We start from the raw sequence: 14,983 nt of genomic DNA, 5'->3' as shown, positions 1-14,983 counted from the left end.
TGTGATTGTGCAATTAGCGGCACCCTCGCCCGACGACAAGTGTTCGTGATTTAAGGTCCCACAGCCTTTGATGTGACAGCTATTAAGGGAATGGGGAGAAACAAAGGATCTCGGCGCCCTCTGCTACAAGTAATGTCACCGATTAGCGATTAACCCACATGTGATCTGGTATCTGGGTGGCATTTCCCATACATCTTTAAAACCCAGTGAAATAAATATATAAATATTTTAATTTTTTCCATTATTCTTTTATTTTTTTTACTTTTTTTCTTTTCTTGAACTTGCTTTAGCACAAACATTTCCTTGTTGTTTTCTTAGGTGCATTTGTCGGCTACTAGTGGCTCGTTAACATTTCGCTTACAAACTAAAAATACTCATTCATAGCGATCCTTAAGTGTGTAAACTAGGAATTAGGCTAGGGAACTGTTAAGTTACTTAATTTACAAAGTGGTTCGTAAGCACATAATTATTGGAGAATAATAACTATAGATAATTTTGTGTAGGAATAAATGTCCGAAAGTCGAAGCTTTTTAGAGTGCGGCGATAGCGACAAGCCTTTTGTGTTCGGGGGAGATTACGAGTGAATACAGCATAATACTTTCGGCTAGCCAAGGGTGGTTAAATAAATACGCCAACAACTTACGGCTCGAATTCGCTACGGATAGGTCTTACGCTTAGCTAGGGTTACATAATAATATATACAAAAAACATATATACGCTACAATTATATCACATGAAAAACCATTTGTACGCCCTCGAATATTGCACGCCCCCTTTCAGAAGGAGTAGCTCCCTGGAGCTCCCTGGAAACCGGTGGACTCCGCTCCGGATGCTTAAGGGATCTGCCCGTTCATGCGCATCTCGAGCTCCTCCTCCTCCTTGGTCAGCGGCACGGTGGTGTGGTTGTACAGGCCCTGGGCCATCAGCTGCAGGGCCAGCGGATTCTTGGAGCCCGTCGACTTCTTGATCTTGGCCCGCTTGTTCTGGAACCAGATCTTGATCTGCGCCTCGTTCAGGCCCAGTTCGCCGCTCAGCTGCTGGCGTCTCCGCTCGGTCAGATAGCGATTCTCGTTGAACTCCCGCTGTAAGTGGAAAAAAGGAATTCTGGATGAGTTTCGGATGCTATTAGAGGGCCAGGGCCAGGTAGGCGAAATCAATTATTTGCGGTTTCGGGGCGAGCGTGGCTAATTGGTTAAGTACGGACAGGATGCGGTGACCAGGATGCATTAGCAGCGGGCGGTGTCAATGTTTTGGTGCAAATATGACACAACACAGGGACGGGGAATGGGATATGGATATGGATAATGTATTATATGGCATGGAATCTCACCTTGAGGCGGGCCAACTGCTCGCTGGAGAAGGCGGTGCGTGGTCGCTTCTCGTCGTTGGTCTTATCCTTTGGCTGTTTGGGGCGGCGGTAACGGGGTCCTGAAATATACCAAGGAAAGAGAACACCAGAAATACGTTAGTTCTATTTGCATAACTGCGGCACACACTATTAATAATATTAATGATTTAATTAGCATATGTCTGGGCGGAATTCCTCTTTCGCGTGCTGGCGGGGAAGTGTTCAATTTGTCAGCTGTCAGCGCAAAAGAAGAACTCCGACTTTAACGAACCCAAAGGTCGGGCATATTTTAGGCAAATGATTTTACAGCCCGGCTCTCTAATTAGCGACCAGGTCCAAGTCACCGGCTAATTGGCAACTGGAGGAGAGAACTCGGAACCCGAGTGCTTATTAGATTTCCACACATTGTAAATTATAATTTAATTGACCGCCAGTAAGTGGAGATCGTTTGATTAATTCTTAGTCGCCGAGTGGGGCTATCAACGCCTCGCTTATGGGGCTGCCATCGATTGCATCGACACCAAATTAAAAAACCATTGCCAGCCATAAAAAAGCACTTAACTCGTCAATTAACACACAGTCTAAGAAGGCAGCTATAAGGAAAATCTCAGATGAGTTTTCCTTTCGGCTCTCGGGTATCGGGGTTTCCCCCATGACTTCTCCCCCGCTTTCCACCGACCTCGTTGTCAATCGTCAGCGTGTTTTTAGGGTCGCTGCTTCTGCTTGGCGTGTGTGCGTGACCTGTGACCTTCGAAGTTAGAGGATCTAACAGTTCCGATAGGACAGCCTGCGCTACATGTTGTCACATAAAGTGTCGCTCTTCAAACGGAGCGCTGCGCTGCGTGAGGCCCAAAATCGGATTCGGATTCGGAATGGGAATGGCTATAGAAATGGGAGTCGGATTCGGGCTCTCATTGCCATTGTCCGCGTGTCGCCTAATTGTGGCAGTGTCCTTGGGATTTATGACACAAAACAGAGCCGCTTGAAAGGCTGCCGCCACTATTACAGGCTCCCCAAGGGTGGTCTTCCAGGTCCCCAGTAACCATATACCAAATACCAATCTCATGCGTCATGTAGCCTATATTACGGAGTTCTTTATGCCGAACCTTTGGGAGTTACTTGTTTTGACAACATTGAAAAGGGAATTCTTTCAGTAGAGATGAGGAAATCTCTTGAAAAATGGCTAGGTTCTAATAGTAATATTTAAGAAAATATTTTGAAAAATGGCTAAGATATAATAGTAATATTTGTTTAACAAGTTCCTAACTTTCTTGCTCTTCTAAGAATATAATAATTCTCTCTTTCTTTCTATAAACCCATTTAAATATCAAAGATACTAACCTGAGCTGGGACGATCGCTGTAGCGGGTGCAGTACACCCAGGCAGGCCACATCTCGTTCTTGCCACCCTCGGTGGTGGTGGATCCCGTCTCAGATCGCGTGTCATCCGAGGACTCCATGCCGGAGTCCCTGCTGACGGCGGATGGCGGAGGAATGGGCTGTGGCTGGGGACTGCTGGCGTTGACTCCGGAACCTGAGGCTCCTCCCAAGCGGCTGCTGGGTGAGGAGTTCAGGGAGCTGGCGGCCGAAGAGCATCCTGACGAGGAGGACGAACTCGAGCTGGTGGCCACGGAGGAGGTGCTGCTGATGGTGGAGGCATTGGAGGCAGGTGGCGGGCTGGCCAGGCTGCTGGCACTGCTGCTCAGCGGTGGTTGGGTCATCGAGGGCCCTGCAGTGGGCTGTCCAATCTGGGAGACCGCTTTGCATAGGGATCCCAAAGCGGACTTCTCGGGGTTTGCATCGCTCATCTTGGAGCTCATGGGCGGCGGGATGACGGCATTGGCCGCATTCCTGCGCAGGCGGCTTTGCACGATCTCCTCGTGAATCCTGGGATAGGCAGCGGGATTGAAGCAGTTGAGGAAGTTGGCCCGCTCCAGCATCATGGCTGCCGTGGCTGCTGCAGCTGCCGCCTGCTGTTGGCGGCTGAACTCCAGCAAATCCACGCGGGTGAAGGCGGAGGGCGTGGCTGTCTGCGAGCGGTTAGCCTCGAAGGGCCGGAAAATGCTTGCCTGGCTCTCCAGGGGCTTTCCAGGCTTCGGGACATCGCCGAAGCGATCGCTCAGGATGTTGGAGATCGAGAAGGCCAGCGAGGGCTTGGCCGTAGACTGCTGCTGGTGTGCGGGCGGTGGCAGGCGTCCTCCTGCGGACGTGTCATCGACGTCCACATCGATGTCGTCCTCCTCCTCGGCCTCCTCCTCCTCACCATTGGTGGTGTGCGTTTGGTTGTGGAAGCTCATGTCCCCGATGACGGAGTCGCTCTCCTCCTCCTTGATGGTCAGCGGTCCTCCTGTGGAGGAGGCGGGCGTGGAGCAGGAGGCGGGTGATCCTCCGCCACTCAGCCGCTGCTGCAGTGCAGCGGCATGGGCGTGGGCGGCCGCCACAGCAGCGGCATCGAAGGCCATGGCCGGGTGGTGGAAGACACCGGCGGCCAGTTGCTGCTGGTGCAACTGCTGCAGTTGCTGCAGCTGGTGGAGGTGCTGCATCTGCTGCTGCTGCTGCTGTTGCTGGTGGTGGTGGAGATGCTGCATTTGCAGGGTAACGGGACTGGGCGCTGACTGTGGACTGCAGCGATCCTCCAGGGCCATTGGTTTCGCTTTTAACTTGGCTCAAAAGTCACAAGACACTTGTCACTGGGTCACTTGACGCGGGGCCACTGATCTTCCGATTGCTCAGATTGTCTATTTACTACTGCTTCTGTTTATTCGCTTGTTTTGCTTTCTGATTCGTGTTTGATTTTCGGCTGTTGTTCCGACACGCACGTCTGTTCACATCGAGCGCAACGACTGAATTAGTTGACTACTTCGGAATCGCAGCGCCGACGTCAGGGAGAGTTAACGCGAGAGCCGATTGAACTGTCACGGGCGAAAGAGACGTCCGAGGAGCGAGCGAGAGGGCAGCTGGGCGCAAGTGGCTGGCGGCGTGTGTGCGAGCGGGAGGGCGAGACGGTGAGTGAGTGAGTGACAGCAGTTTGGTGACAGTGACGTGAGGAGATGAGAGTGGAAGATGTGCCGTATGCCTGCACTGATCGATTTTCGCTCTCTCTTAGCCTTGTCACCTGCCTGTGCGAACCGGTTTCGCCAGCTCACTCACTCCTTCCCAGTCGCCGCTCTCTCTCTTTCACTCCCACTCGCTCTCTCTCTCCTGCCAATTTAGCGCGGGGGGCTTGTTAGGCGGCAATATGACTTTATTATGCGCATGCTGGAGCTGTCAGTCGGTTGACAACTGTGTCCCCAGCGAACTGCGCAGGCGCAAGCTCTCCCTCTCTCATGGGGCGTTACCAACTGGGGGCCATATAGCCGCACTGGTCACTCCAACGCCAGGCAAGCCAGGAAAATGGCTGCCTTTTCCACGAGGGGAGAGCCGTGATGCCGTCTCTTTCCCCAGACACTTTTCATAAGCATTTAGTTTTTGTTGATTTTGTTTTTGGCCGCGACGTTTCAATCTGCGTTTTCTACAGCCTACAACTTTATCGACACCACCTTTCCGCTGGGTGCAGAGGGGAACGAAAGGGAGGGAGAGGGAAACCGCAAAGCTAATTGTTTTAATTTAAATGGGGGGAACTTTGGATCACCCCCACCCCCGCTAGAATCATTTGCGATTTTTCACAAAAACACGCTAAATACGCAATGACAATCTATTTCGGGGGCCCTCCAATTAACCAGTTAAATGTGGCTTGAAAAACAGCTGACGCAATTGATTGATATTTAATTGACTTTTAATTTATTTATTTGCCCATCGAATATCGATTTGCCAGACAAACGAGAAAAAAACCATCGCTAACTGTCAAAATAAACTTCAGAAGGTGTTAAAAACGAACGCCATTTGGCATTGGACATTAACAATAGAGCTTTTTTGGGGGCTCTAATCAAGCGAAGATCTACAAATGTGAAACATGTGCTGCAAATAGTGTAGAGATGAGGGAATCCGAACCCATAGCCACTGATATATGGCACATAAATCAACGAATCTGTTCGAGCTGAATAAAACCGAAATCAAATACCGAAATCGCTAATGAATTGCCTTATGGCCAGCGGTATTTGTTGTGTTAATTTTTGCATAATAAAGGCGATCGATGCCATGTGGGCCTCTGATTTATGGGGCAAAGGATTTAATTAGAGAGTAATCTTGCCACCACTCCCACCTATTTCCTGTTGCCAATTGTGACATAAGCATTACCGGCCAATAAACTAACGCCCAGACAATAAGCCATAATCCATATTTAGAGCACATTTCGTGGGTAACCTGTTCCCCAATCAATGGGCCCAAATTTATGCAATTTTTATGCGCATTTTTATTAGTATCAAATGGACTTGAAGCGAATATAAATTAATAAATATTTTAACAGCGCATATCCATGAATTGAAATGCCGTTGCGAGGCGCTAACCGTTTCGGTTCGGTCTTAACCGGTTCGAACGCACCTTCCAGTCTGCGGTCAGCCATTAAAAGTCGAAGTTGGAAAAACTGGAAACTGGAAGAGTGCCCGCTCTTTTTCCCCTTCGAATTTCGAACTCAGGACAGACGGTTGTCTCGCTCCCGCCCCGTATTGCCTCTCGCTCACTCTGCCCTGTTCTCTCACGCATGACAACAATGGCTGCTGCCTCTCTCTCGCACTCCCCCTCTCCCGCACTATCTCTCCCTCTCTCGCCCACTGTGTTGTTGCCGTCGGCAGCTGTTGATTTTTCCGCTCAACTGCCACCCTTCCATTCCATTCCACACTTTCCGCTTTGATTGCCATGATTTTCAATTATTACCGTTGTCGTGTTTGCTCAGCGTTTGGCCACAAAAAGGGTTAAACTGCCGCCGACAGTTGCGTAAAAATGCGTTAATTAAAGTTTTCAACTTGTTTCTGATGTTTCTGATGCTGCTGCTTCTGCTGTTGTTGCTTTCCCGTTTGCCCTTAATGATAATGATGCGTATGTTTGGATAAAATGGTAACTGCTAATGAGCTTTGCCTTTCCACCACTTTGGCTACTGTTTCTGTTTCTGTTTCGGTTACTTTTCGACCTCTAATGGCTTTTTCCCAGCTGCGTTGCTGCAGGCCAAACAAAAGACTCGAACAACGAACTTGTCAGAGTGCCAAAACACACCGAAAAGCTCATTACGATACATGGATTTTTTATTTCTATATCATTTGCATTTTTATTTAATTTATGTATCTGTGATCTTATCAATGGAATTCGAAATATTAAAAAATTATTCAATACAATATTTAAGAAATTCAATCTGTATAAATTATTTTAAGACCAAATAAATAACTTTTATTTTTAAAATTTATTATCGAACAAATATATTTTAACCAAAACCAATACATTTACCATTTTATGTTAACAAAACAAAAATACAAATCATTAAACCATTTATAAAGAAAACGGCAGTCTGAAAGTTGTGATACAAGTGATCACGGAGTAATTGGAATATTTTACAGATATAATTATCTCGAAAAGTGGCTTGTTAATAAAATCCCAGTTGCATAAGGGTCTCAATCGCAGGCTACAACTCAATTGTCAAACTGGAATCGAAATTAAAACTGAAACGAAAACTGGTCGAAATTAAATGAACGCCTTGTAGGGCTCCAAGACTCAAGATCCCCCATCTCCTCGCCCAAGACCCAATAATTTCTCTTCGCTTTAACAACTGAAACTGGAAATGGGAACTGAAACGGGAAACTGAAACTGAGGCAGGGTAATTTAAAATTCATATTTTACGCAGCCAAATGCGTAAATCCGTCCGCTGCGCTGAGTGCCGGCGAGTGGCGATCGGGAGTTATTAATGGCCACACATGCGAGTCATAATATACTCGTACGTACACACGAATCCGACTTTTTGTTTCCCCTCTCCCCTTTGGGACAAATGAGAGGTCCGTCGGTCCGTCATTTGCATACCCTACCAATCCGGAGAGGTGCTCTTCTTCTGGGAACTATTCGGATATAGAGTTACCAAACGTAATTGGAACCGGCGATCAGCCGCAGTGATATGCCGAAAGTAACACAGGACTTAATGAGGAAAGTGCGCCACTTAGGAAGATAAAAGGTTTCCGTGTGATATTCGATATGGTCAGCATGATTTATTTGGGGTACACAAAAGTTATCTAGATAGAGATTAGTGCGTGAATTATTACTTCTTCTCTGGGTGGTGATTTATTAGTTAATATTAGCCTAGAATTAACGGAAGTTTTCTTTTCGTAATATGATTTCTTGGAATATAATCTTAAAAACTTTAAAAACTGGAAAAACTTCAAAAATATTTCTGACAAATGCTGAAGATCATTTTAAAATGTTTATTAATTTAACGTTTAACTTTTATTAACTATAAACATTTTTTGTTAAATTAATATATATTTTTAATAATATTGTATAAAGGGTATATCGCCGTTCGTTACATTGTGTTTCCTCAAGCTTTGAGGGCTGGCTTTAATTAAAATTTAACTCTGTTCGTAAATCGTTTGTCAGTTAGCTGGCTGCCTTCACTTCACTTCGGACCAACTCCCATCACTTCCACCTCCTGTGGACCCGACCTCCCCCCGCTTAATACGCACAATGCCTCAGGCCTTAAAACAATTTTTAATTTGTTAAAAATATATTTTTTTAGGTTGCTGTTCATCCGTTGAGTTGTCGCCTTCGGTTGTTTTTATCGTGGCTGTTGTTGCTTCGCTGTATTTCGTTAGGGTTAAATGTTAATGAACTTGTTGATTATAAATTTGACTACTTTATTTGCCCAGGGAAAATAGCCAGCTAATAGATCGGACGGATTGGCCGAAACAAAAAAACGAGTTTCATATTTATTGCTATTTGGCTGGCCGCTGTTTGGCGATTCGTATTAATTTTATTAAGTCGGATGGCGTTTCAGAGGCTCAGAATCGAGCTGAAAAAGTTTCGAGAGTCGTAAGAATTTTATGACTTCATCTGCCCAGATTTGCATGCTTCTTTAACTCGTTTTCGATCAATTAACCCACTCGCTTTTGCTGGCTAATTTCCGCTGCAAGTCGCGGGCAAAGCTGTAATTTGTTTAATTTGCCACTCGCCGCAAATTGTTTTCTCAGCTAATTTGTCAGTTTTAGCCAAGCTTGTTAGCCGCTTTCTGCCGTTTGCTATTGATGTTTGCTCTTCTCTTTCGGGCGCTAATTGCTCTTGAGTGTTTAATATCTTATTTTATTGCTTAAAAGGCCATTAATTTCGTTAGTTTTGTGGTGGAATTTTCCCTTGGGCCGGGTGAAAGTTGCAGAAATTACTTCGATTGCAATCTAGGCCTTTGTTGGTGTCCTAAATCTCTTGCTCGACGCCCACCTAATTGGCGATTTCCAAGACAAATTTTCCAGGAAATCTGGCCAAACAACATTGCATAAGCCAAAGGATAAGGGTTTGAGAGCGACTTAAGACACCTTTGTGTGTTTTGTGTGCGGTTAATCCAATAAAAACCTAAGCGGACCGGTGTTTGCAAACAGCACCCTAAACATAACCCCTCGGAAATCTGTAAATTCGATTAAACCGCAAAGCATGAAAGTCGGCCGGGATATGCTCTAAGCATATTAGACAGGCTCAGACGGAGGCTCACAGATGTTGGCCAAGGACGGGGACAAGTGCAGGCGATTAGCAACGCATCCTCGGCAGGAGGTCCTTTTTCCGGCTGCAAATAATTGTGCGGTTGCCAGGACAAGGCCGGGATTCGAAACTGTGTTTTGAAAACAGGACGAAGGCTACGGAAGCTGCGAACGGCAGCAACTGCAAATGAGTTCCCACCGGCGACCTTGACTCGTCCTTGCCGGCCGGCTAATTAAGGTGCTTTCGCCTGCCTTCTAATGATGTTCTCCCTGTTATTGCCTTGTCTATTTTTTGTTTTTAATCAAGGCCACTAGAGTCACACGACCGGCAGCAACTGCCAAAACCTTCTGGGTGGCTTGGCCTTGACTGGAAAAATCATTTTCCACCTCTCCCCCGAATTTCGGCGCTAGTTCAAAGGATCGTGAACACTCCAAAGCGGCCATTTTATCGGGGCTGACACCTGAAAATGCCTGAAATGAAAAATAAAGCCAATTTATGGGCTACAGAAAAGAAGGGAACATTAAAGTCACGGGGAGAACAGCAAATGGCAGGCAGGGAAACTGTCGGCCAGAATGAAAATCATTTATCACGACACCCCACACCACATATGTATATGTATACTGCCTAATGATCTCGGCCCAATCTCGGGCTCTCCCAGCTGGAAAGCGAGAGAAATCCAATAACATTTTAATAACAAAGCCACCATCGGCCATAAATAAACAAATTTCCTGAGAATGGAGCCCCGACGAAAATGTATCTATATCTCGCTGCGCGGACGCTAAAGCGTAATAAATAATTAGTGGAGGGAATGATTGGGGTAACAGCAACAACAGCAAACACGCCCTCAAAAATGCCGAAAACCGAAAACCAAAAGCCGAACTCCGAAATTAAACCTTACCTACGAACCCATGAAAGATGCCTTAGATATGGACCCATCAACGGCGAGATACAGATACACATGGCTGGGTTGTATCTACAAGGTTTCTCACTTACACACACTGGCACTGGGAGAACGGAGAGGGAGAACTGAGAGATTGTTCGCCCAGATTGGGGCAATCAATTTCGGTTTTCCTACCAATGACCTGAAACTCACATTAAATTAATGCGTCTCTCCCATTGGACGATTGGAGGATGATATCCGTTGGACTCGGCTCTACATAGTTCTCTATTTCGATTTCGAGTCCGAGTTCGGGTCACGTAGGAACAATTAGTGCGGCATGGAATACTTGAAATGGATATTTACTTATCATTATGAAATGAGCCTGCATATTAATTCAAATCAAGATATACGATGGGATCATCAAAGGTTGGTAATTATTTATTAGACAAAAAATATACAAAATACATAGCAGGTATTGGTTTATAAAAAATCCTTCCCATTTCGAATTATTCAATTTATTTGAAGGCAAATATTATTTGAAATTTGCTTTCTACATTTTTATAAAGTATTTACTTAATTTATAAAAATAATAATATTATTCTAACTATGTTTTTTTAACCTTGAAAAATTTGTAATTGTTTATTTTCCCAAGTTTTTAAAGCAGTACAAAAACTGCACATTAATAAGTAAACACTTATGCAAAAATGCACTGCTCGTTATCCATTTAGCACCTCAATTAACTTTATATTGTACGCAAAAGTATGCCAACTATGTCTGAGTCAAGGAAACAAATCGACAGTTTGAGTCACTACCTTGAATCATCTTCACAAAAACACCCATGACATCATCTTCAGCCTGGATATAATTATTCTAATGGCATCATTTTGTAGAATTTTTGCACCCGCAACTTCCATTTCATTTTCCGTATTTCCCTCGCCAACGCCCCCTAGCGAAGCGTTTAGTTCCACTTAAATGCATAATGCAGGCGAAAACCGTTAGCTAACTGAGCAATCAGAGGAATAGTGTAAATTATGGACGCGAAAATTGCTCGGCTGGGGGAAAAAGTGTTTTTTTCTTCAAATCCATAAATTAGCACCTCATTCCACATAATTGCAACCGCTGAGGCGACTCGAGCTCAACCCGCCGGTTGCTACCGCTTTTGCCTTTGCGTTCGCCGTCTTTTGCTTGGCTTTTGCTTGATTGAAGCTTTCAAAATGCCGTCTAAACGGGAGGAGGGGAGGAGGGCAGGGGCCAAGGGGGGCCGAGTGCTAAGTGCAGTGCAAATATTTGCAGGCAGCCAGCTGAGCCTCGGTCTCTGCTGCTGCTGCTTTTTTATTTTTTTCCCCGCCACTATTCATTTATCAAATCAAGCGTAAAGTGAGCAGCAGGTTGGGGGCCACATGGGAGGTGCACTTCCTCCGATCGCCGCTCCCCATGCTTCGCTCCCCGCTCGCCACTCGGCCGCCAAGTCAATTGAATCAGTCGAGCGGCAAACGCTGATTAGCGGCTAAAACCAACAGCAGCCGCATCAGAAAAGCAGCAGCAACACGCTGGACAAGCTCCCTGGCACGTCCACGCCGCGCACTTTACTCAATCAGTGGACAGAAAAGCGAACAACTACAGAGGGAAAAAAAACCCAGCTAAAAGAAAAATGATCAGCATCACTTTAAGAAAGATGTTAATTAATAAACATATCTTTTGGTTAATTTTTATAAAATCAATGTTCTTCGTTTGAACGCCAATCGATTAGGAATTTTATTATAAAACCTAAGGCCGTATGACATTCCATGTTTAGACCATTTTTTGCTTGAATTTTTAAAAATACTGATCAAATGATTTCATATATACTTACGTTTTTTTAAATTTTCCCTCTACCCTCTTGCAGCGTACCAAAAAAAAACAACATTTACGAAATTTTTAAAAACGCCTACTCTCTAAATATAATCATCAAATGTTTGTTGTTTTGAAGGTGAGATCGCCATGGCCTTTTCTTAACTCGTAAAGATATTTTTTTCTGACCATTGTATTTTGTTAACACATAAAATATTTAAGCACAACTCAGTTTAAACTTTTTTTCAGTGCAGACCGCCGGAAGGCTTGCCACAGAGCATCGAACACGTCAATTGGCCGCGAAATTAACGCATTTCGCGCTTTCGTTTCTATGCCAATCTGCGATCCATTTCGACTTAACAAGCTGACAAGCCGCCGATCGGGTTTTCTCGGCTTTTCAGTTAATCATGCAGCGAAAGCCGAAAGCAAAATATTGTTATTACAATCAGAGGAAAGCACTTACAGGCTTTTCTGCGGCTGATCGTAAATTATGAGGCGAGTGGCGAGGGGTCAGCGAGTCAGAGAATAGAAGAATCAGAAAATCAGAAAATGTTAAGGGGTTTTTCGTCTATTATTCTAGCCATCCATTTGTTTCGGGGCAATCCGATAAGCGGCGGTGGACAAACGAGATGCCGACACCGACAAATGCCGTACAGGACATTAGTGTCACATGGAACAAGGGAGATGGAAATCCAGGGGCTTGGGATGGGCCCACGTTGCTGGGATATTTTGGGATGCTGCGATGCTGCTGCGGTTGCATTTTGGGGGCACTTTGCGGTCAGGTCATCGTCATCTTATCGGGTCTTAGGGGCGACGGCGATGGCAACCTGTTGGTTGCCTCATTTTTCATTGCCCCTTTGTTGTGACAACAAATGGCTGTGCGACTGTTGGGCTGCCGACTGTCGATTTACATTTAAAATGCCCCCTAATCGCCTCTCCAGCGGACCGCGTGTGTGGTCCTTGTACTTGGCAATTAAAAGGGAGAGTCGGCCCAAAAGCCGCTTACCGAGGTTCTCGACGATCGACTTCGTTAGCTGCACTTGGAGAAATGTTTGGTTTATTCTCTTCAAGATTTGTAAAATTAAGTTTTGGTCTTAAAAGTAGTGAAAGGTAATCTTTTTCTTAAAAAATTTAATTTTGTATCTTGACCATCATTAATATCATTTTCTTAAAATAAATCAATTTTTTCATAAATTAATTTTAATTTTTTCAGAGATTTATGAAAATCCATAAACTGTCCAGATAAAATTCTAATTTCGCAATTAATCACTTGAAATATGTGTAAAATATAAAAAAGTAGGAGATTACTCATTATCTAGTGGAAAACTATCTGCGTTTTTCTCTGAGTATGGTTCGTGCGTGTGCATTTAATCGCCGCTGAGGTGCCAAAAGTATCTCTGAAATGCGTGGCATTCCGGGCACCCAAAAGAGGGAGATGGCAAAATGTACTGCATACTGCGCCCTTGCGGATTTCGCTGAAATTCAGAATCGTGAGAGAGTTGCGACTCATTTAAATCTCGTTTGCGCATGCGTCGTGTGTGGTCTTCGTGTTCAGGTTCCAGTTTGCCCCAAACCCCTCATACCCCTCGAACCCCCTCTGCCCCACCCTTTTTGGCCATTGTCTGCGGCAAGTTATCGAGTGGCTGCGTTGATAAGCCGAACTCAACGCCTGCCAATTAGGCCTAGAACGCGGTATCTAATGCCAAGTGCCAAGAACCCGCTAATTGGAAGGGGGAGGGGGCATTCACTATCCACTCGCTGACAGACAGGGGATATGGAGTGGAATGGGCTAGGATATGATATGATATTTCAGGAGGGGGCCCAACACCCCGACCAGTAACCATTTTGAACGTCAGCACCGCCGATAAGCGACTAAATTATTAACACGAACACCCAAAAGCGGCAGTTCCTTCGCAAAAGGAATGAACTCGGCGGCTCCATCGATTGTTGAGTCATAAAGTATATCGCATGCCCAGATAGGAAAGGCTCCGGCTTTGGCCCGAACACCTGAGCGGTGCATTTCCCATGAAATTGTTGAAAAATTCAATTTGGAAAAGTCTCGTCCGGCCCATGAAAACTTAATTTGTACCGGTGGGGTTGTACGGGGGAGTTGCCAGCAATTGAGTTGTGTGTATGCTTTGGCCTTCCATCGCCGGGCTCTACTGTAGTGAATTCATCCACATAGTCCACATCCAATTAAACGATCATGCATCACAACCATGGACACTAAGCCGCTTGGACTTATTCCCTCTTCAAGTTTGCGGCGATGATGAATTGGGTTTGTCAAAAGCCGCGTGTCAGAATATTTCGCTACCGTTGGTGGTTAAGGGGGTTAGGGGGGCGGAGGGGGTTCCGGGGGATATGGACACCCACGCCAAGTGCTGCTCACAAGCCCAATAAAATTATAAGCTGGATTAGTGTCATCCCGGACAAACAACGACAGCAGCAGGCCAACTGAGAATCCACCGAGGAAAAAACATATATCAATTTCATCTCATAAAGTTCCTGTGTTTTTTACAGTTATAAGTATTAAACAAGTAAGTATATTCATTCATAATATCTACGTTCAAGGGGTTGCACATAAAATCTTAATAGATTTAGAAACTTAATTTAATTTATTTCTTATTGTGTGTCAAAAAATATTTAATTTTTTAAATGTTTAATTTTTCTGTGCAGAGTGTAGAACTAAGAAGGAGTTGGGAATCTTTGAAGGTGGAGTGTAGCAAATAATAATACAAAGTGTTCCGTGGAAGACAGCAGCTACTGTGACTGATTGATTTGTTTGTGCTCAAGGTTGTGCCGGGACTTTGGACCCCCCAACGCAGTGCAAGGTCGCCAGATATCGTCATAAAACCGGCAAGGATCTCCAGCTCAAGCATGCCTGCCTACTGTTACTAAAAGTCCTTGGGCTGATGCGCGCGCCACGCGTGTCAGGGCATCAAGAAGCAGGTCCTAAGGTCACAGGTCGTGTGTCCTTTGTGTCACCGGTCATTGTGAGAGTCTCGAACGCGTGGCAGCTACAATATGCGATATGCGATCCGCTTGTAATGACCCATCCTTCCGGGTTAATTGCGCTGACAGCCTTCGGAGCAGCCTTGGATTGCACACTTTCTTCCTCGGCTCAAAACGGTGCAATCAACAATCAACAACTTTTCCAAGTCAACTCGGCACTCGCAAATTCCTCGTCTCGGCTCCAGCAGCGCTTCCATGTTTCGCCAGATTATATCGAGCTGGACTTCATTAACGGTGATTTGTAATGGGAGTTCCCAGAGTTTCATGGCCCGCCATCGATAAAAATCGCATTAAGCGAAGTAAATGCGTTGGCCA

At 45.3% G+C, this 14,983-nt stretch overlaps 1 protein-coding gene across 1 annotated transcript; it reads right to left on the bottom strand.

Moving 5' to 3' along the window:
- Positions 1-224: 224 nt before the first annotated feature.
- en (engrailed) lies at positions 225-4,431 on the bottom strand. Its single transcript, XM_070213066.1, has 3 exons — positions 2,690-4,431; positions 1,331-1,428; positions 225-1,082 (listed from the first exon to the last, which is right to left on the bottom strand). Exons 1-3 carry the CDS (start codon positions 3,990-3,992, stop codon positions 834-836), a joined length of 1,650 nt encoding a protein of 549 aa, XP_070069167.1. The 5' UTR covers positions 3,993-4,431; the 3' UTR covers positions 225-833.
- Between the last annotated feature and the right edge of the window lie 10,552 nt (positions 4,432-14,983).

The sequence above is a fragment of the Drosophila takahashii genome, chromosome 2R, assembly GCF_030179915.1.
Source record: "Drosophila takahashii strain IR98-3 E-12201 chromosome 2R, DtakHiC1v2, whole genome shotgun sequence".
Classification (NCBI taxonomy): Eukaryota; Metazoa; Arthropoda; class Insecta; order Diptera; family Drosophilidae; genus Drosophila; species Drosophila takahashii.
Note: the sequence above shows the minus strand (reverse complement) of the source record. Positions and strands in the feature narration are given on the sequence as shown.